At 44.1% G+C, this 21,794-nt stretch overlaps 1 protein-coding gene across 2 annotated transcripts in view; it reads left to right on the top strand.

Annotated features, from left to right (window-relative positions):
* Positions 1 to 21,794, top strand: part of LOXHD1 (lipoxygenase homology PLAT domains 1) — a 209,777-nt gene that overhangs the window by 174,323 nt on the left and 13,660 nt on the right. For both annotated transcript variants that reach the window (XM_044292627.1, XM_044292628.1), the window contains exons 35-43: positions 5,636 to 5,790; positions 6,104 to 6,313; positions 7,916 to 8,054; positions 8,519 to 8,727; positions 8,817 to 9,002; positions 9,733 to 9,860; positions 10,174 to 10,291; positions 10,901 to 11,078; positions 14,122 to 14,307. In XM_044292627.1, the coding sequence (XP_044148562.1) occupies positions 5,636 to 5,790; positions 6,104 to 6,313; positions 7,916 to 8,054; positions 8,519 to 8,727; positions 8,817 to 9,002; positions 9,733 to 9,860; positions 10,174 to 10,291; positions 10,901 to 11,078; positions 14,122 to 14,307 (1,509 nt within the window). The remainder of the gene's footprint in view (positions 1 to 5,635; positions 5,791 to 6,103; positions 6,314 to 7,915; positions 8,055 to 8,518; positions 8,728 to 8,816; positions 9,003 to 9,732; positions 9,861 to 10,173; positions 10,292 to 10,900; positions 11,079 to 14,121; positions 14,308 to 21,794) is intronic.

Below are 21,794 nucleotides of genomic sequence, written 5' to 3'. Positions count from 1 at the left end.
TTTGCAAATTTATTGAAAAGGAAAAATGAAAATCTTGCACTGATATAAGTCTTCAGACCCTTCACTAAGGACTTAGTTGATGCCCCTTTGGCAGCAGGGGCGGATTAAGTGCATGATAGGCCCGGGGCTGTCTACCCAATTCGGGCCCCTCCCTCACTTCATGAGCGCCACAGTCTCTTCCTAGGCCATATGACCTCTTCAGACTAGAAAAATTTGGTAGCCAAATTTAAAATACATATAATTATAATAAAAAAGACATGGAGGAGAATACAGCACCACATACCTCTTACATCCAGGGACATCTCCTGTCATGTAGACCTTATCTTTCCTCTTCTCCTCCATTTGACCCAGACCACCATGGCAAATTCTTTCACCCACATCTCGTCTCTACAGTTTGTAACACAGACACTTTAGATTTCTAAATTTTTCCATCAACCTCCCTATCCTGGTGTCCCCACAGTGTCATCCTGCTGCCTCTCCCAATACTGAGCCCGTTTTGCTCCCCAATGCCCCAGGTACTATACTGCTGAACAAATAGTGACCCTAATAGACATAATTGGAGTCATTTATCAAACTGGTGTAAAGTAGAACTGGATTTGCTGTCAAATATGAAAGGTGGAATCTGATTGGCTGCTATGGGCAACCAAGCCAGTTCTGCTTTACACCAGTTTGATAAATTACCCCAAATGTTCCTATAGTGTCCCAGCAGCTATAATGTCCCCTAGAGTGCCCCCCAGTAATATTACCACCCTCTATTGTGCTCCAGGCAATAATCCCTGTATAGTGTCCCCAGAAATAATAGAATTACCCCTACAGTGCCTCCCCAATAGCAACACCCCCATATAGTAATTTCCACCACACTGCCCCACATAGTAATCCCCCCATAGTAATTTGCCCCCACACAGTAATTCCCCCCAAACTGCCCCCATATAGTAGTTTGCCCCCACATAGTAATTTCCCCCACACTGCCCCCACATTGTAATTTGCCCCACACTGCCCCACATAGCAATTTCCCCACACTGTCCCCACATAGCAATTTCTTCACACTGTCCCCACATAGCAATTTCCCCCACACAATAGTTTCCCCCACACTGCCCTCACATAGTAATTTGCCCCCACACTGTCCCCACATAGTAATTTGTCCCCACATAGCAATTTCCCCACACTGTCCCCACATAGCAATTCCCCCACATTGTCCCCACATAGCAATTCCCCCACACTGTCCCCCACATAGCAATTCCCCCACACTGTCCCTCACATAGCAATTTCCCCACACTGTCCCCCACATAGCAATTTCCCCACACTGTCCCCACATAGCAATTTCCCCACACTGTCCCCACATAGCAATTACCCCATACTGTCCCCACATAGCAATTTCCCCCACACTTACCCCACACAATAGTTTCCCCCACACTGCCCCCACATTGTAATTTGTCCCCACATAGAAATTATCCCACACTGCCCCCACATAGTAATTTGTCCCCACATAGAAATTATCCCACACTGTCCCCACATTGCATTTCCCCCACACTGCCCTCACACAGTAATTTTCCCCCACACTGGCCCATATAGTAATTTTCCCCCACATAGTAGTCCCTCCCATAATAATTTACCCCCACACTGCCCCCACATAGTAATTCTCCCCCACACTGCCCCATATAGTAATTTGCCCCCACATAGTAGTCCCTCCCATAATAATTTGGCCCCACACAGCCCCATATAGTAATTTGCACCCACATAGTAGTCCCTCCCATAATAATTTTCCCCCACACTGCCCCCACATAGTAATTTGCCCCCACACTGCCCCATATAGTAATTTACCCCCACATAGTAGTCCCTCCCATAATAATTTGCCCCACATAGTAATTTGCCCCCACATAGTAGTCCCTCCCATAATAATTTGGCCCCACACAGCCCCATATAGTAATTTGCCCCCACATAGTAGTCCCTCCCATAATAATTTGCCCCCACATAGTAATTTGTCCCCGCATATTATTCCCTCCCATAATAATTTGGCCCCACACAGCCCCCACATTACCCCCATGTACTCAATGTCTCTTCCCTAATATATGCCCTCCTGTGTCCCCCCCCACATGTCCCCCAAAGTAGGCCCATGAAATAAAAAAATGAAAAATGAAAAAAAATTAAAAGCTAAATACTCACCTATGTCCAGGGCCAGGCTCGCAGAGGAAGGCGGGATAAGGCAGGCATGCACACATCACAGTGCTGCGTCCCGGCACAGGCGCGTGATGACGTCATCACGCACAACAGTGCCGGGATTTCACTACCGCATAGGCCTCAGGCGGTTATCGGCGACGGGACAGGGAGCTATGCGCCGCAGTATGTGGGCGTTCGGGTCGGCGTTGGGCTCCCCAGTGGTGTTGGGCCCGGGGCTGCCGACCTGAACGTCCCTATTTTAATCTGCCACTATTTGGCAGCAATTACAGCCTACAATCTTCTTGGGGATAATGCCACAAGGTTCTACACCTGGATTTTTGGATGTTCTACCATTCTCCTCTGCAGATCCTCTCAAGCTCTGTCAGGTTGGATGGGGACCATCAGTGGACAGCCATTTTCGAGGTTCTCCAGAGATATTTGATTGGGCTCAAGTCAGGGCTCTGGCTGGGCCACTCAAGGATATTCACAGAGTTGTCCCTAAGCCACTCCTATGTGGCTATGTGCTTAGGGTCATTGTCCTGTTGAAATGTGAACCTTCAGCCCAGTCTGAGGTCCAGAGCACTCTGGATCAGGTTTCCATTAAGAATATCTCTGTACTTTGCCCCATTCAGCTCTCCTTGTCCTAGCTTTTAAAAAACACCCCCAGAACATGATCCTGCCAACACCATACTTTACTGTAACGATGGTATTTGACAGTTTATGAACGGTGCCTCCTTTCCTCCAGATATTATGCTTACAATTACGACCAAAGTTCTTTTTTTTTTCTTTTTTTTTTTGCAAAACCAGGCAACATTCATGCATCTTTTACTGAGGTGGTTTCTTGCTGACCACTCTGCCATAAAACCCATATTGGTGGAGTGTTGCTGTGATAGTTCACCTTCTGGAAGGTCAGGATATTTGGAGCTCAGCCAGAGTTACCATTGGGTTCTTGATCACCTCTTTTACCAAGGACCTTCTCCCGTGATTACTTAGTTTGGTGGGGTGGCCAGCTCTAGGAAGAGTCCTGCTTGTTCCAAACTTCTTCCATGTAAGAATTATTGAGGCCACCATGGTCTTGGGAACTTTAAGTACAGCAGACATTTTTTGTCCCCTTCTTCAGATCTGTGCCTCCACAGAATGATGTCTCTGAGCTCTATAGGCAGTTCTTTCCTCCTCATGGCTTGTTTTTTTGCTCTGATATACGTTGTCAGCTGTGAGATCTTATATAGACAGGGGGCATCTTTCCAAATCCTGTCAAATCAACTGAATTTACCACAGGTGGACTCCAATAAAAAGAAAAAATTTTCAAGCGTCGTATCAAAGGGTCTGAATTCTTATGTGCAAATTTTTTATTTATGTGGTATTTAGTGCAGAATGATGGGAGAAAACTTTTTATTTTATTTTAGCACAAGGCTGCAACTTAACAAAATGTGAAAAAAGCTAAGGGGTCCGAATACTTTCTGAATGTAATTTATTTCAGTCCTAATCAGTGTTGGGCAAGAAGAATTGGGCCTGTAAACTATGCACTTGTATCTGCAGGTGCAGAGATTTACAGGAGCAGCACTAAGATGGCGGCCTCTCCCCCTCCCTGCTACTGATATAGCAGCTGCTTCTGTGTTCGCTCAGTCTGGACTTCCTTCATTTATACTGATCAATGTTGGGAATGGTGAGGGGGAGGCTCGCAGACATCACATATAACAAAAGCCGGGGCTAATGTGCTGCACTGAGGCGACTTAACCTGTATTGTTAGTCAGGGCTCATCCATCTGTTCCCGGAGGAATCTCTCTACTGAGAACATTCTCTATACAGTCCGTGACTGGGGCCTGTGGGCAAAGTCTAGGTCACAGTCCATGACCCCCAGAACTTTCATTACATTTTTGGGATCAACTTTTTCATTTACCAAACTGATGCTTTTATCAAATTTATTATGCGATAGATATGAGAGAGATAGATATGAGATAGATAGATACTAGATAGATAGATAGATAGGAGATAGATAGATACGAGATAGATAAAGAGATAGATAGTTAGATACGAGATAGATAGATATGAGAGATAGATAGATATGAGAGATAGATATGAGAGATAGATAGATAGATAGATATGAGAGATAGATAGATATGAGATAGATAGATAGATAGATAGATAGATAGATAGATAGATATGAGATATATGATAGATAGATAAAAAAAAGAAAAAAATAGCAGCACCAGAGAATACAAGATGTAAAAGGTGCTGGTCCACAGGCACTTGATTCCAATGCCATAGTTAAAGAGGACCTTTCATGGGTCCGAACATTGTAAGATAACTATCTGGACATGTATAGCGGCGCCCAGGATTCTCACTGCACTTACTATTATGCCTGGGCGCCGCTCTGTTCGCCCGCTGTGGCCCCGTTACCTTCTCCCGCGCTGTATGGTAATTGCTACTATCGGTAAACCAGGGAGGAGTCTGCCCTGTTTCTCCCTGGGCGTTCCTTCTCCCAGGCTGTAGCACTGTCCAATCGCAGCGCAGAGCTCACAGCCATGGAGAAAAAAAAAAACTCCCAGGCTGTGATCTCTGCGCTGCGATTGAACAGCAGAAGGAACGCCCAGGGAGAAACAGGGCAGACTCCTCCCTGGTTTACCGATAGTAGCTATTACCATACAGCGCGGGAGAAGGTAACGGGGCCACAGCGGGCAAATAGAGCGGCGCCCAGGCATAATAGTAAGTGCAGTGAGATCCCTGGGCGCCTCTATACATGTCCAGATAGTTATCTTAAAATGTTCGGACCCATGAAAGGTCCTCTTTAAAGAGGTTATCCAATCCCTATAATCACCTCCTGAATGCCCAGACCCCTCCTCTAGAGCATATTTACCTGCTCCCCTGCACGTCTGCCTGCCGCTGAATCGCCCTGTCGCAGAGATCAAAACATCCGGCGATGGGAGGAGCAGCCAGTAGCAGGCCGCAACGGTGACCAGCCTCCCTAGCATCATGGGTGACGCTAGGGAGGCTGTCTGATCTCTGCCCAGACTTTACCTCCATGGAGGAAAAGTAGAGACTCTCTATACTGCTGGAGGAAGAGGAGAACACAGCGGCCATAGCAGCACAATATGTCAGTGCCTGCCATAGACTGAGAGGAGCCTGATAGCCTGATATGCCATAGACTCCTATATTCGCACCCTAGATGTGTCCCCATCGCCATCCTCCATCCCTACCAAATTATTTCCCACTTGCTTTGGTAATGCAAATATTTATTTAGTCTTGCCAATAAAGCCTATTTGATTTAGCTAGATAGATAGATAGATAGATAGATAGATAGGTAGGTAGAAAGCTAGGTAGGTAGATACATGTTAACAGCGATAGGTAAGGGAATAGATAGATGGATACATAGATAGATAGACAGGTAGATGACATTGATGGTAGAGACATATCTAATAGTTAGTCATGTATCTGACTGTTGGATATTGGTGATATAACCTCTTTACCTCTTTTATAGCTCACACATATTATGTGTCGGTGTACACTGGGGACATCTACGGAGCCGGCACTGACGCCAATGTTTTTCTCACCATATACGGAGATCTTGGGGACACTGGGGAAAGAAAACTCAGCAAATCTGAAACTAACTCTAACAAGTTTGAGAGAGGACAGGTAACTCATTTTATAGGAAGATCTCCTATTCTTACTTGGAAACTATCAATGAGCTGCTGTTGATGGATCTGTAACACCACTACAATAGATAAAGACATATGAAACCTGACTCCATAACACATGAATGACTAATGTGGATATGACCTGAGTTAACATGGGTATTCTCACAAATCACAATTAAAATAAAGAGAGATCCATGATGGGATCTGTCAGCAGCCACTAATCTGCATATTGATGGTTTCCATATATTAACAGAAGAATAGAAATCATGTGCAAATATTGTACAGATGTTAAATTGAATGTTTCTGGATAGGTGGACAAATTCATCATAGAAGCTGTGGACCTGGGCACTCTCTATAAGCTTAAGATCCGCCATGATAACGCATTGATAAGCCCTGACTGGTACCTGGAGAGGGTGGAGATCCTGAACGAAGTGACAGAGGAGACGTACCTGTTCTTGTGCGAACGTTGGCTCTCCACCAAAAAAGAAGACAAAAGGATTGAGAGGATTTTGTATGAAAAGGTATATGGACACGAGACAGTGAGAAGATCAGACTGTTTTATTATTCCCCGCAGGTGGAGCAGAATTAAAGATAAAACAGTCACATAGTTTGTGAGGCAGAAAACAGGCATATGTCCATCCAGTTCAGCCTCCCATGCTGCAATGTTGATCCAGTGGAAGACAAAAAATCCCATGACGTAGAAGACAATTTTCATAATTGTATGGGAAAATATTCCTTCACAACTGCAATCAGGTAGAATAACTCCCTGGATCAACGATCTCTCTCTAGTAGCTATATCCTGTAATATTATTACGCTACAGAAATACATCCAGGCCCCTCTTGAATTCCTTTATTGTACTCACCATCACCACCTCCTCAGGCAGAGAGCTCCATAGTCTCACTGCTCTTACCGTAAAGAATCCTCTTCTATGTTTGTGTACAAACCTTCTTTCCTCCAGACGCAGAGGATGTCCCCTCGTCACAGTCCTGGGGATAAATAGATGATGGGAGTGATCTATGTACTGCCCCCTGATATATGTACACACAGTTATTAGATCTCCCCTCAGCCCTATTTGTTTTTATAAATCCAGTTTTTACAATCTTTTTGGGTACTGCAGTCTACTCATTCCATTTATTACAATATTTGGCCATCTTTGAACCTGCTCAGCACTGCTATGTCCTTCTTGTGTCCTGGTGCTCACAGCTGCACACAGTACTCCATGTTCAGTCTGACTGGTGATTTGTAAAGGTTTTATGCTGGCTGCTCAGTTACTTTACTTCCTGCAGCATGGAGCAGGCCGCATGGTGTTTCTCTCCTGAGGTTTAATATACCTATTTATTTTTCTGTGGGGGAGGCTGCTTCTCTGTGTGGTATCTGAAGGGGACCCCTGGTTTACCGAAATAAAAAACCTAATTCATAAAATATAAACTCCATTGGCAGCCCTGTATTTACACGGTGGCTATGTTACTGTGGACACTACTACTTCTACTCTTTTTGCACTTATACACCTATATCCTGCCAAGAATTTAGTTATAGGGGTTGCAGGCTTGTACTTGTGGGGACTGAAAGGTTTTTTGGCCACATAAGAAGACACAGTGGTTATACTGTAAACATCCAGTGGTAAGTCGGCCCTGTTTCAGATTTTGCATTAGGGCTCAGGGGCTTCTAATCATGCCTTTGGGTTCCATGGTGAGGTCTTTACTTGGTTTGGGGTTGTTTTGGATAGACTGATGTATCCTGTCCTGGTGAAACGTCCCCTGTGAAGATTTGTGTGTGTGTATAGTTTATAAGGCCTCATGCACACAACCGTACCTTGTATTCGCGTCCCATCCGCATTTATTGCGAATTGCACACGGACCCATTCTATAGGTCCGCAAAAAAAAAAAACGGACAGCATACTTGTGATGTCAACCATGTGCTATCTACATGTGTATGTCCGCAAATTATACAACGTATCCTATTCTTGTCTGTATTGCGATGATTGATGTTTGATGGGAGTGAGAAAAATACGTATTGCACATATAAGATGTCTGGGTTTTGCGGACATGGTCATGTGTATGAGGCCCAATACTGAGGAGGAGTCAATGGTGTCTTCTTTGTTCTTATTACTCTGTTATTTCAGGATTATGATGGAGATAGAAGCAGCATGGTCAGCTCATCCAAAAGTTTCTGGGGTTCTTCTCTGAGCCTGAGGAGCCAGGATAACAATGCCAACTTGAAGACCAAAGGCAGCATAGATGGATCCTTACAGGATGGACCAGGTAAGACATCACATGTGTTACCTATCAGGGACCTCCATTAGGACGGAGCTGTGGTCTCTGACTACAGCTTAGCTACAGAGCCTACAGGGAGTATGAGATGGTCAGATACACACTCCTAGTCTCTTCATTGGTTCATGCTGCTCCTCTTCCCCCGCAGCTCTGTCTCCTCAGGTTGGCTGCTGTGGTTAAACATGTCTATTAAGAGGAAGTCAATGCATGAAGTGGGTGATTTCTATTATGGCAAGTGCTGGGCAAAAATTACTAAACCACCAGTGGGAGAATATGGGCATAGGGTCATTCCTGCACATTTACTGAGGCAAAGGAGACTTATTAAGGGAGAGCATGGTGGGTCGCTTTAAGTAGCACATAAACATCGTCAAGACATAGTTCCTTTTTTGACTCAAGACCCGCTATTTCCCTTTTTTGTTTTTTTTTAACTGATGCAGTAAATAATTTCATTGCAGTAATCCCCTACCACATTACCATCTCCACGGGTCAGGATAGAGATGCCGGCACTGAAAGCAGAGCATATGTGATCATTATGGGTCCTCAGAAGATAAGAACAGAGCGCCTGTGGCTAGACCTACCCAAGGGCAAGAAGAGCTTTGCTCCTGGTTCTGTTGAGAAGTTCTCTGTGGCGGGATTAGATGTTGGAGAAGTTAAAAGAATGGAGGTGAGAACAATTACCAGGTAACCTTCATATGTCATTTTTGGAAAAGAATCCTGAGCAAATTGCTCTTTACTTAACGTTTCTGTCCATAGCTGGGCCACGATGGTGCTACTCCTGAGAGCTGCTGGCTAGTGGATGAAATACAACTTAGTGTGCCTACCAAAGGAGTATTGTACAACTTTGCATGCAAATGTTGGTTTGCCAAAGACAGAGGCGATGGACTTTCTGCTCGGGTTTTCAACATGTTGGATGCAACTGCCATCACAGTTGCCCAAAAGGTATGGTGTAATTTTCTTCATCACTACTGCCGAAGTCTAAACTTCTTCTTGGAAGATAGGGATTCTCCTTGTGGAGATCCAGCTGGTTCTGATGTTGAGTAAGCCTGGAAAAGTTATCCCTTTTTTTTTTGGAGCAGCATCAGAATAGCGTGGATGTGGTTTTTAGAAAAAATTAAAAGGGGAGATTGCTCAGCATTTGCAGCAGAATTTGTATTGTTGGGGTGCTGGCAATAAGCCTATGAACTGTAGAAACTTGAAATTCATAGTTTTACAAAAAAAACTATAATATCTGGCTGCCCATATACAGAAAAAAAAAGAGTTTACAACTTGAACTATAAAACAACACACAACTCAGAGTGACCAGTCCCTCGCCCTCTATGCTAAGCTTACCCTGAGCTCTGCCTGTAGTGTTCCCCTAGTACAGCTTGATTACTGGCTTGTGTCTCTTCTGAAATTGCTTTTTGTCAGACATAGTAGCCACATCATATGCTATCAAAATGATGTGTAATGGTGTTCTCAGCAGGATGACCTTTCAGAATTCAGCTGGCAATCCCCCTAAGGGTCATGTGATCCTCCATCTCCTTCCTTCCTTATTATTTTCTCCAATTATTCCCATTGTAAAATGGCACTGGGTGCCATTTGCACAATCTGTCCACAAAGATTCATTTGGCAGACAGATTTCTGTAAAATAGCTAAGATCCAAACTGAGTACGCATTTCTAATTTTCCAGATTCTTTATGAGGTTACCGTAATAACAGGGGACGTTCCTAATGGTGGGACAGATGCCAATATCTATATGATATGTTTTGGTGCCAGTGGCAACACAGAGGAAATGCTTTTGCCAAAATGTGGAGACAGGTAAGTATTTTGGCTTCTGATCTAGTGAATGATGCATGTGGGGAAGGGTATGCATTCCATGGCTTCGTAATCAATGGGTTCCTCAGTGGAGGGCACTGGTGCAATAATACTGGGGCAACAGTTCACTGATGTGTATGTCATTACTGTCTTTGGAGATCCTCCACATGCTCCTTCTTCTAACCATGATCTCCATGGGCCATAATGGGTCATAACAGAGAATACTGTAAATGGGTAAACAATGAAGACCTCATGTCAGGAGAACCACTGCGCTCCATAGGCCTGTAACAAACTTGTTTGCCCATGCTACCTGTAGGTTTGAGAGAGGCCAGAAAGACACATTTATCATGGAGATTGCTGACATTGCCCCTTTCAAGAAGATGAGGATCCGTATAGATGGGAAGGGTAGCCGGCCTGAGTGGAATCTTGAAAAGGTAACAAAAAGTTGATAATGGAATAACCCAAGCCTGATAGCTCATGTAAGGATTGTGATGCCAGAAGTGGAGGCTCTTGGTTCAATGAGGCAGATTTACCAATGTCGAAAATGTAGACAAGCAGTCTAAAGATTGGCCAGATCTATCTTAGTGGCTCTGGCTGGAAGATAAATGTGGTGAATGTGTGGACACTTTTGTGTAACTTTATACCAACTATTGGTTGGTTTGCTTTGTTTCAAAGTCTTGTATCTTAAGCTACATTGTTACTCCTCTCTTATTCCTCCTGGACCTGAATAAATTAGCAATTGGTTATGACAATTCTCCTTGACAGCAATTATTTCAAAATAATCTGAGATACATTTTCAGGACTGAATTTGTCCATACGCATTAATGTCCAGGCTGTTAGATTTCAACATGCCCAAACCTTTATTTTTAGGGGAGAGAAGCTGTCACAGAGGCTTGCTCCCTTCTCTTCTTGAGAACACATGCATTTTTGGCTAAGCCCAGCGTTCATGTGTATGGGCACGTCGGGATCTATAGTTTATGGTCAGCCTTCGTCAACAGCCAAACTGAACATTGAACCTCTTCTAAAATGTGTCTTCTGTGCAGATTATACTGAAGAACACAGCGACAGAAGAGGAGACGTCTTTTACATATGGAGAATGGCTCTCAAAGACTAAAGGCGAGAAGAGAACCCTTTCTTGTGAGATGGCTGCTGTGGTCGATGAGGAAGAAATGATGGAGACCACCACATACGTCATACAAGTGAAGACAAGTGATGTCTCAGGTGTGTCCATGGCTGTATGTCCTCTATTACTTTCTTATTAATCTGAGCTGGTACTGAGCAGTGTCTGAAGGCATTCAGCGCATGCGCAGATACAGGCAGCAGAATCTCCTGTGTGTGGGCATGCGCTGAACACTTTCAACCACTGTCAGCATTGTCGCAAAAGAGCAGGCAGCCAGGCAACACATAACCGACACCATGTTGAAAGTTATAAACTGCCAACCAGGGTCTAAAATGTGGCCAACCAGGGGCGTAGCTGTAGGGGGTGCAGAGGTAGCAGTCTCTACCGGGCACAGGAGCGTGAGGAGGCCCAAAGACCCTTGTACCACATAAGAAGAGACCAGTATTATAGAAAGTGCATGATGGTCAAGTTACAGCTCTGGCTGGAGGGAAGGGGTTAGGTCAAGAATTTGGCATGGAAGGGGGGGGGGGGGTGTTCAATTTTTGCCCTTGCACCAGGGCCTATGAACCTTTAGCTACGTCCCTGTGGCCAACCCTTATAATATATATGATATAGAAAGAAATGAATCCACAAAGAATACTGATAACAAAAACGAAGTGGTTTATGAGGGTGAAAATTCACGTTAAGGCTCTAAATATCACCAGTTCCCCTAAAATCCATAGCTGGAAAGCGGCTGAGGGCAATCATAGTACATTATTGTGGATTGCTATGAAGATATTTTTCTAAAACTGGTCAGCTGGGGAATAGACATGAACGCGAGAAACCACAAGGCTACAATATAGTTCCTACTAAATCACAAAGTGGCTGCGGAGATGAGCAATTATGGAAGATGTTAGAAGAAAACACACCAGAGAATTGAATAAAACTGCTTGTTTCTGCTCAAATATCTCTGGTTAAATGAGCATTAAAACTACAGGCAACTCTCTGTAGAGTCCACCCTGCATAAACCAAGCGCCTGCATATACAGGCATATCCATGTCAATGAATAGAAATTTTCAGTTTGTGCTGTAGGGCTGGCCGCAACACTACTAAGATGAGATCTGTAAGTTTCAAGAATGTACATTTTATATGTTTAAAGGGGTGGTCTGGCATAGATAACCCATTACAGTAAGACATATCAGGGTATTTGAGGTGACAGACAGGGATCTCCCAATCGGGCCCTTCTTCACTGGGAAGAGCAATGAGTTGGGCTTGATGCAAAGAGTGGTTACTCGGAGGTCAATTCATTTATTTTGCCCATCACTTTGAGTTATAGAGCTGACACCTGCCTGCAACAGTGGGAATCTGAGATCTCAGCCATTTAAACCCCCATAACCATGACATCTGATTGGTTACACAAAATTGGGAGCCCATCTTCCCCCTAATTATGCAATCGGGAGGGTGCAGAGAGGTTTTCATGAAAGTCCTCAAACCTGTCATCTTAGTACTACCATAACACCATGATAGAAGTTTAATAGGATGACACCACAGACATAATGCACTGCAATGCAGAAGTATTTAAGAGGAATGAAAAATGTTTTTTTTTTTTTTACGTTATATATAATTTTAAAAAATATAAAAAAACACACAAATATTATAAAAATGCAAAAATAATATATTTTTCACAATTATCATATGAAAAATATAAACAATAAACATAAGTGTGTGTTTAAAAACAACCAAAATATTAAAATATGACTATCTATCCCGCACAGTGAACATCATAAAAATAAAAGGTATAATGCCATAATTGCTGTTTTTAGTCACTTTGCCTCCGAAAAAATTTGAATAAAATAAAAAAAAATAATAAAAAATCATGGGGTTATACAGAGGTGCTTGAAAGTTTGTGAACCCTTCAGAATTTTCAATATTTCTGTATAAGCTTGACCTCAACTAGATCAGATTTTCACACAAGTCCTAAAACTAGATAAAGATAACCAAATTAAACAAATAAAGTAAAAGAGTAAAAAAAAAGAGTAAAAAGAGTTAAAAAAAAGTCGATCCGGTCATTTATTTATTGAGGAAAATGATCCAATACACAGTGACTGCCATAAAAACAAAACATACAAAACGTAGTTTTTTCCATTTCACCCCACAAATAGTTTTTTTTTATGAAAATGAATAATGCAATAGATATGTCTCTTTGAAGACAGGAGTAAAAAAACTAACAAAAAAACTAAACAAAAAGAAAACTTGATTGGTCCTTAAGGGTAAAGGCTTGCATTGCAGCATTTGAGTTTGTCTTCCTCTGGATCAACACGGCACAAACCACATGGACCTTATTATGTTTCTCATAGATATCAAATCATTGTCAGTCTGAAAGTTTAAGAAGAACTGCAAATGTAATGTCTCGAATGGTGGTCAGACAATCTGGCCATCAACATGAATGTTAATTCTCTTGTCAGCAAAATACTTTTTGATCAAAAAATAATGTACAATAATGAAACTAGGGACTATGGAGTTATGCAGCCATCCAAAGCATCGAAAGATCCTCCAAGCATTTCCAGGGTGACTGCAGTTGCTTGTTAAAAACAAAAACCAAAAAAACCAAGCGTCATCAGGGATTATTTTTACAAAATAATCTCAGGATTGACAATTTGAGATATACTGAGGGCCACTTATGTCCTTTGATCTCAAGAACGGGCCTGGTTCTGGAGAAACACTCATGGTTTGAGCACCAAATAAGACTGGCATGTCTGGTCTGATAATATAGCCCCATGCAATGGTTGGGATGGAACTGAGGCCATGTAGGGGCAGCTTCTGATGATTCACCCTTCATTCATTAAGGACAAAATCTACTCGCCAAAAATAGTTAGCAGTTGTTAGGCCATGATCTAGAAAATATTAAATATTTCTCTATAAAGTATGATTGTATTGTCCATGGCCAAATTCTAGATGCAGTTTAAGAGACTGTAGGTCTGGAAGAAATTGAGAAAGATTATGAAGCTAAGTCAAGGGAAAACATGGTCCATCTGGCTGGTCTTTTTCTCTCATCTAATCTTTTTTTTAACCTTTATGTTCCTCTTATACATATCAACCAAATTTCTTTACTAAAATGAGAAAAATAACAAACAGAAAACATTATCTTGTTCCCATTGTGTACAGGTGCCGGTACTGATGCCAATGTATTTCTTGTGATCTTTGGAGAGAATGGAGACAGTGGGACACTCGCCTTGAAACAGTCCAATAACTCTAACAAGTTTGAGAGGAATCAGATGGACACTTTCCGGTTTCAAGACATGCTGAGCTTGGGAGACCTGTGCAAAGTGCGTGTCTGGCATGACAACTCAGGTAAGGATGAATTCTCATTAAAGAGGTTTTCCAAGACGTTAATACTGATGACCTATCCTCTGGATAGGTCATTAGTATCTGATCGATGGCGGTCTGACACCCAGGACCTGTGCCAATCAGCTGTTTGAGAAGGCAGTGGCGCTCGCCGTGGCCTTCTCTGTACGCCTCACGCACAGTGTCGTACCTTGTATAGCATCTGTGCTTCTTGGTATTGCAGCTCAGCAACATTCACTTGAACGGGTCTGATCTGCACCTAGGCCACGTGACCGATGAACGTGTCGTTACTCGATCTAGGAAAACCTGGAGAAGGGCACAGAGCTACAGTGAGTGCCGCTACCTTCTCAAACAGCTGATTGGCAGGGGTCACAGGTGTCGGACCCCCACTGATCAGGTACAGATGACCTCTCCAGAGGATAGGTCATCAGCATTAAAGTCTCAGAAAACCCATTCAAATTTACAGCAAAACACAAAAACAACATAAAAATTATAATATAGGCTAATAAGTAGCAATATTATTGATCCTCTTCCAAATTCACTTTCTAAATGTGTCCAGAACCCACCGATTTAAGCAGGATTGGTTGAACATCTGCTATGTATGGAAATCACCAGACTTTCCCCCAATATATGTTCCCATAAGTGATAAACCGTCACCAGAGGTGTCTAACAGAATCTTATTCCCCTCTCCCCATTGAAAGTCAATGCACGGTAAGCCGAGTCAAGCGTAAATATGTACAGGGAAGTCAGGAAGACGGGTATCTAAGTGTATTGACAGCTTTAAGGGGTATTCCCATCTCAACATTTACTAGGATCTGCCATCAGTGTCAGATGGGTGTGGATCCCACCAAAATGGGGCCCTCAAAATGAAGGGAGAGCAGCGGTGCACCACCAATGAGGCGAGATGAGGCGATTGCCTTCCGGCAGCACGAGGTAGGGGCAAGAGGGGGCAGTGGAAGGTGGGTTATCTGTTTCTGCAGTATAGTATTGGGAAGCACAGTGGGCACAGTATGTGGCGCTGTATTACCCTGGATGTTTTATAGCTCTGTATGTAATGTTTTCCAAGTATGTCTTTAACAGTATTGCTGGAGGGAAGGGGTTAGGTTAAGAAATTGGCATAGGGGGGTTGGGGCGTCGTTTCAGTTTTCGCTTTAGGCAGCAGAAAAGTTAGGTGCACCCCTGGCTGCGCATCTGCGGCCAACCTTTATTCACTGGTCTGGGACTTTCGAAAATAGCCAAGCAAGTGTGGCCACCTCCCCATTCACTGGTCTGGGACTTTCGAAAATAGCCAAGCAAGTGTGGCCACCTCCCCATTCACTGGTCTGGGACTTTCGAAAATAGCCAAGCAAGTGTGGCCACCTCCCCATTCACTGGTCTGGGACTTTCGAAAATAGCCAAGCAAGTGTGGCCACCTCCCCATTCACTGGTCTGGGACTTTCGAAAATAGCCAAGCAAGTGTGGCCACCTCCCCATTCACTGGTCTGGGACTTTCGAAAATAGCCAAGCAAGTGTGGTCACCTCCCCATTCACTGGTCTGGGACTTTCGAAAATAGCCAAGCAAGTGTGGCCACCTCCCCATTCACTGGTCTGGGACATTCGAAAATAGCAAAGCAAGTGTGGCCACCTCCCCATTCACTGCTCTGGGACTGGAGGAAATAGCTGAGCAAGCGTTTGGCTATTTTTAAAACTGGTGGTGAAGTGCACCCAAATTCTGGTGCAATATGTTGCATGCTAGGCCACACCTCTTTGTGGCAAAGCCACACCCATTTTCTGTTAAGTCGTGCCTCTTGTTGGGCTAGGAGCACATCATTTCTGTAAACATAATTGCACAAAATTGCCACATTTTGGCGCAGTTTATGCCAAAATATAATTACACTCATTAGTAGATGTGGACTCGTTTTCAGATTTTTTTCCTTTATGCTTTATTTTTTTACGGTAGAAATTCCCTGTAGAGTTCACGACGTGTTGCACAGTCTCTCTCGCTCAGTCTTTCCTATTGTCTTTTTTGCTGTTATCTCATTGTAGTAGTTTTTCTCTTTGATGTCGCCTCTTGTCTTTCATCTCCAGAGACTTCACTCCATTCAGCGTTTTCCTTGTCCCTTCTTTTTCTCCTTCGCGCTCACTCGCCTGTATAATTCATACTGTTGACGCTATGTATGTATTATATCGGACACAATGCTGCCGTACCCCATTACAGGACACATTATTGTGTAACATTAGTCACAGATTTCAGAAAAGAGGCCGCCGCTTTACAATATGGGATGATGGCGGAACTTCATCCAGACGTCTTTATCTCTGGTGTCTGTTCTATTCTGGGAGCTTTATCCACTTTGTATGCATTTACATGATAAGCAGGAATCAGGAGATAATGAAGGGGGGCCTGGGGTCTACGCTTGTTGTTCCAGATTCCCACTAGGGCTCAGACAGATTTGCATATTGTATCTGTCTGCTGATAGAACAATGGCTTTGCAGATTTATTAGTAACTTGGCCGACCATGAGTCGCTCCCAGGAAAATTAATATTTCAGGAAAACTGTGAAAGTTTAACGTGAATAGGAAACTTTGAAAAGTGAACAGAAGCCTGTGGCAGCTGCAGGTGACCCGTCAGTCAGAGATACTCTATGTGCCATTGGATATCTCTGTGCTGGTCAATTAAGATTTACAAATGTAAGATTTTTGTATTTATTAAAGCCAACTATTCATTGAGGTAATATATAAAGACTGTAAATTACCTGAAGCCTGCAGAAAATATTTACATCTCATTTCAGTCAGGGAACGTGAGGAGAGCAGAAGACTTTGGAAAACAGAGTAGGGTTTAATAATTATCTATTGTTAATATTAATTATTATAATCCTTATGTGCAATATTATAACTAATGCAATGATGCCTCCTATGTACAAGAATATAACTACTATAATACTGCCTCCTATGTACAAGAATATAACTACTATAATACTGCCTCCTATGTACAAGAATATAACTACTATAATACTGCCTCCTATGTACAAGAATATAACTACTATAATACTGCCACTATGTACAAGAATAAAACTACTATAATACTGCCTCCTATGTACAAGAATATAACTACTATAATACTGCCTCCTATGTACAAGAATATAACTACTATAATACTGCCTCCTATGTACAAGAATATAACTACTATAATACTGCTCCTATGTACAGGAATATAACTACTATAATACTTCTCCTATGTACAAGAATATAACTACTATAATACTGCCTCCTATGTACAAGAATATAACTACTATAATACTACCTCCTATGTACAAGAATATAAATACTATAATACTGCCTCCTATGTACAAGTATATAACTACTATAATACTGCTCTTATGTACAAGAATATAACTACTATAATACTGCTCCTATGTACAAGAATATAACTACTATAATACTGCCTCCTATGTACAAGTATACAACTACTATAATACTGCTCTTATGTACAAGAATATAACTACTATAGGGGCGGAGCCGAGCCACGCTGCTGAATGGCCGCACGAGCTTGAGCTCCTCCAGCATTCCGGCTCATTTGCCCTATATAAGCGTGTGATTTGCCTCATTATGGGGAGATCTGGCAAGGATAAGACCAGAGGAAGTTCGGAGTTGACCCCAAGGCTCCCTAAACAACCAGAGATGGAGAAATTCCTGCGAAAAACTCCAAGAGCTGCCGCACTGAAAGGCGCCAATATGGCGGCGTCTACCGCTCCGGACTCTGATGCAGGAGAAATGTCGGATGCGGGCAGTGGTTCCGATATTTCTGACAGGAGGCCTAGAGATCCGCCGCTGTCGGAACAGACCCTTCGCCGGGTTCTTGAATCTGCCCTTACGCCTCTCAAGCAGGATTTGGCGGACATTAAGGACGATATAAAACATCTAGGCCAGAGGGTGGTCACGCTGGAAAGCACGCAAGAAGCCATACTGACCTATGAGGGTAAAGCGGCAGAGGTGCTTGCGTCTCACAAAGCCCTATTGAACGACGCCTTCTTGAAATTGGAAGATCAGGAGAACCGGAGTCGCCGGCGCAACATACGCATTCGCGGCCTACCTGAATCAATGGCGGCGGAGGCCTTGCCGAAAGTGGCGCGAGAACTGTTCTCCACGATGCTTGGGCCTGATAGAGCAGAGGGGATAGTGGTGGAGCGCATACACAGGGCATTGCGCCCTAGGCCTAAACCCCAAGATCCGCCACGCGACGTAATTTGCGGCCTACTGAGCTACGTAGACACCGCAGCTCTCCTGAAAAGGCAAAGAGAGATGGAAGTGTTGGAGTATGACAACGTACCGCTACAGATGTTCCAGGAGCTGGCGCCATCTACCCTGGCAAAGCGACGCTTGTTCAAGCCTCTCCTTGATGTTCTTCGCAAGACGTCTACTCCGTTCAGGTGGCTGTACCCATTCGGTCTGTCGGTGTCCAGGAATGGAAAACTGCTCACGGTGCGGTCGCCTGCGGATCTGGAATCGGTCTGGAGGTCCCTAGATGTCCCTCCAGTGGAAATTCCCTCGTGGTTGCCAGCCGACCAAGATGGCCCCCTGCCTTTACCACCGCGAGTATCTGCCTGGCAGACGGCATCTGCGGGCAGGCCGGACCGATAGGGACGCAGCAAGTCGGACAGGGCTCTCACCTGAGCCTGTGACAAGGTTTTTGGTTGTTTGTATGAGCATGAACTGCTACTGCCATGCTTTATTTCACTCCGTTAATGTGAAGAGTTGGTAACCTCTACCTCTGTGCAAAATGTTTTGTTTAGCGGACTCTGGCCTTTCCCTAATGGCCCTATGTTTTGCTGCTATTCAGCTCATAATCTATGGTTTTTATGAAACGTTATGTCTTAAATGGGACGATTTCCTGCTGAGGCAGGTCTCCAAAGAGGGGTTTCCTCTCCCCTCATGTGCAGGGTAATGACCGGATGATCCCGGTGCTGGATGTGTTTTCTTTCACTTTTTTCGTTCTTTTTTGGTCTATATGTTAGAGACCAGAAGCGCTTCACTTGCCCCCTCACTAGTCCATTTCTATTTGGGCTGGTGATAAGTGAGGCGCTCGTCACCTCTCGGATAGGTTGCTTGTCCGGGCAGGTCATGTGTCTGTCCACTATGTTCCATGTTGTTCCCCTTATTTTTCGTTCCTTGACCTCCTTCCCTCCCCTCCTTTCCGCTGCTCTCTTTATCTTGGTGCTTCTTTCTGGGACCTGGTGTACCATATGCTCATATACAGCTGTCTGTATACAAAAATGTCCTCCATAACTGTAGCCTCACTTAATGCACATGGTCTGAACGAGCCATGCAAGCGGGCCCAGACACTTTCTCTCCTCCTGAAGGACAAGGTGTCAGTGGTCTTCCTGCAGGAGACTCATTTTAGGACAGGCAAAATTCCCAAGTTTCCTCCTAAGAAATTTGTGCAATGGTTTCATAGCACACATGATTCGGCCAGTAGGGGGGTTAGTATTGCTATACATAAGTGCCTTCCTTTTAAGCCCCAAACTATATCCGCTGACCCTGAAGGAAGATTCCTGTTTGTAAAGGGCGTCTTGGGGGACTCCCCGGTAACGCTCGCCAATTTGTATGCACCTAATAAAGGCCAAATCCCATGGCTCGTTCAGACCCTAACTGCACTCTCATCCTTCTCTGAGGGGTTACTGATTCTAGGGGGCGACTTTAATGTTGCCATGGAACCAGCGGTGGACACATCGGCGGGCAGACCCTCTGTGTCTTACAGGTTATTAAAAAGGCTAAAAATTTCGCTGAGGAAACTAAAAGTTTTAGACGTCTGGCGGATCATGAATCCCAATGGACGGGACTATACGTTTTACTCCCATGCTAAGACGTCCTTCCATAGATTGGATTATTTATTCATGTCTGATTCATATATACGTAATGTCTCTGGAGCCCGGATAGGCAATATAACGTTATCTGATCATGCCCCTGTTTTTATTAGCTTCTCTTTGACAGGTCCGCAAAGGAAGGAACGTGTGTGGCGCCTTAACGACACTTTGGTCTCAGACCCCTCACACGCAACCAAACTTAGGGCCTCGATCTCGGAATTCTTTAGTATTAATGACACCCCAGATTCCCCCCCCCCTCGCCAGCTATACTTTGGGAAGCCCATAAAGTGGTCATTAGGGGAGAACTTATTGCCTTGGGGGCTTATGTGAAAAGGCAAAGGACAAAGGCCTTAGACGCTTTGTTAGCTACTATTGCTCGTTTGGAATCCTCCCACAAGGAGTCACAGGCTATTCATACCCTAACGGAATTGACTGAAGCCAGAACGCGTCTTAAAAACTTATTAAACGTCACTTCTGCAAAATTAGTGTTGAGATCCAGATTCAGGGCCTATGCCCATGGGAATAGGGGAAACAAACTGATGTCGGCTATTGCCAAAAAACAGTTCTCTGACTCCTTTGTTTCCTCTATCAAGGATCCCAAGGGGTTGTTACATAAGTCCACCCCAGACATAGCCAAGGCATTTTGTTCCTTCTATGAAGCCCTGTATAATCTACCCCCGCCGGCAGGAGCTACGCCTGGTGACCTAGCGGAAGCCACTGATAAATTCCTGCAGACCCTTGATCTCCCTTCTATCTCCTCATCTAAGGCCTCCCAACTAACTAGACCTATTTCAGAGTCAGAAATCCGCAAAGTTCTTATGTCAATCCCGTCAGGCAAGAGTCCAGGGCCCGATGGTTTTTCCATCGTGTATTATAAATCATTCCAAGATGTTTTAATCCCTCGTTTTCAGAATCTGTGTAACTACCTCCTGACTGGTGGCTCGCTTGCTCCCCACTCCTTGTTGGCGCACATTACTGTCCTCCATAAGGAAAATAAGGATCCGACTTGCTGCAGTAATTATAGGCCGATATCCCTGCTTAACAATGATGTGAAGTGGTGGGCGAAGATTCTTGCCTCTAGGCTTCAGGATGTTCTTCCTGACGTGGTCCATGAGGAGCAGGTGGGCTTTGTCCATGGCAGACAGGGGTCGGAAAACACGGTGCGGCTTCTTCATCTGGTGAATTGGGCGAGGAGAGCTTCAAAGCCTCTGGTTCTGGTAAGTACAGATGCGGAGAAGGCCTTCGACAGGGTCAGCTGGCACTTTATGTCGCGGACCCTGGCGAGGTTTGGCTTCCCAGACCAGTTTGTTACTGCTATCCATACCCTATATTCGGCCCCCTCTGCCATGGTCAAGGTCAATGGAGCACTGTCCCCACCATTTCGCATCACTAATGGACGAGGCAGGGATGCCCCCTCTCACCCGCACTATTCGTTTTAGTGATGGAGACCCTTCTGTGTAAAATTAGAGATGATCCAGATATTATAGGCCTACGGGTTGGCTCTGGCTACCATGTTACTGCAGCATTTGCGGATGACCTTTTAGTTATGACCTCCAACCCTTCGGAGTCCTTGCCCAGATTGTTGAATATATTTGAGGACTTTGGATTCGTGTCCAATTTTAAAATAAACTATGGGAAATCCATGGCTCTCAAT

Source organism: Bufo gargarizans, chromosome 1 (assembly GCF_014858855.1).
Source record: "Bufo gargarizans isolate SCDJY-AF-19 chromosome 1, ASM1485885v1, whole genome shotgun sequence".
NCBI classification, from domain to species: Eukaryota; Metazoa; Chordata; class Amphibia; order Anura; family Bufonidae; genus Bufo; species Bufo gargarizans.
Note: the sequence above shows the minus strand (reverse complement) of the source record. Positions and strands in the feature narration are given on the sequence as shown.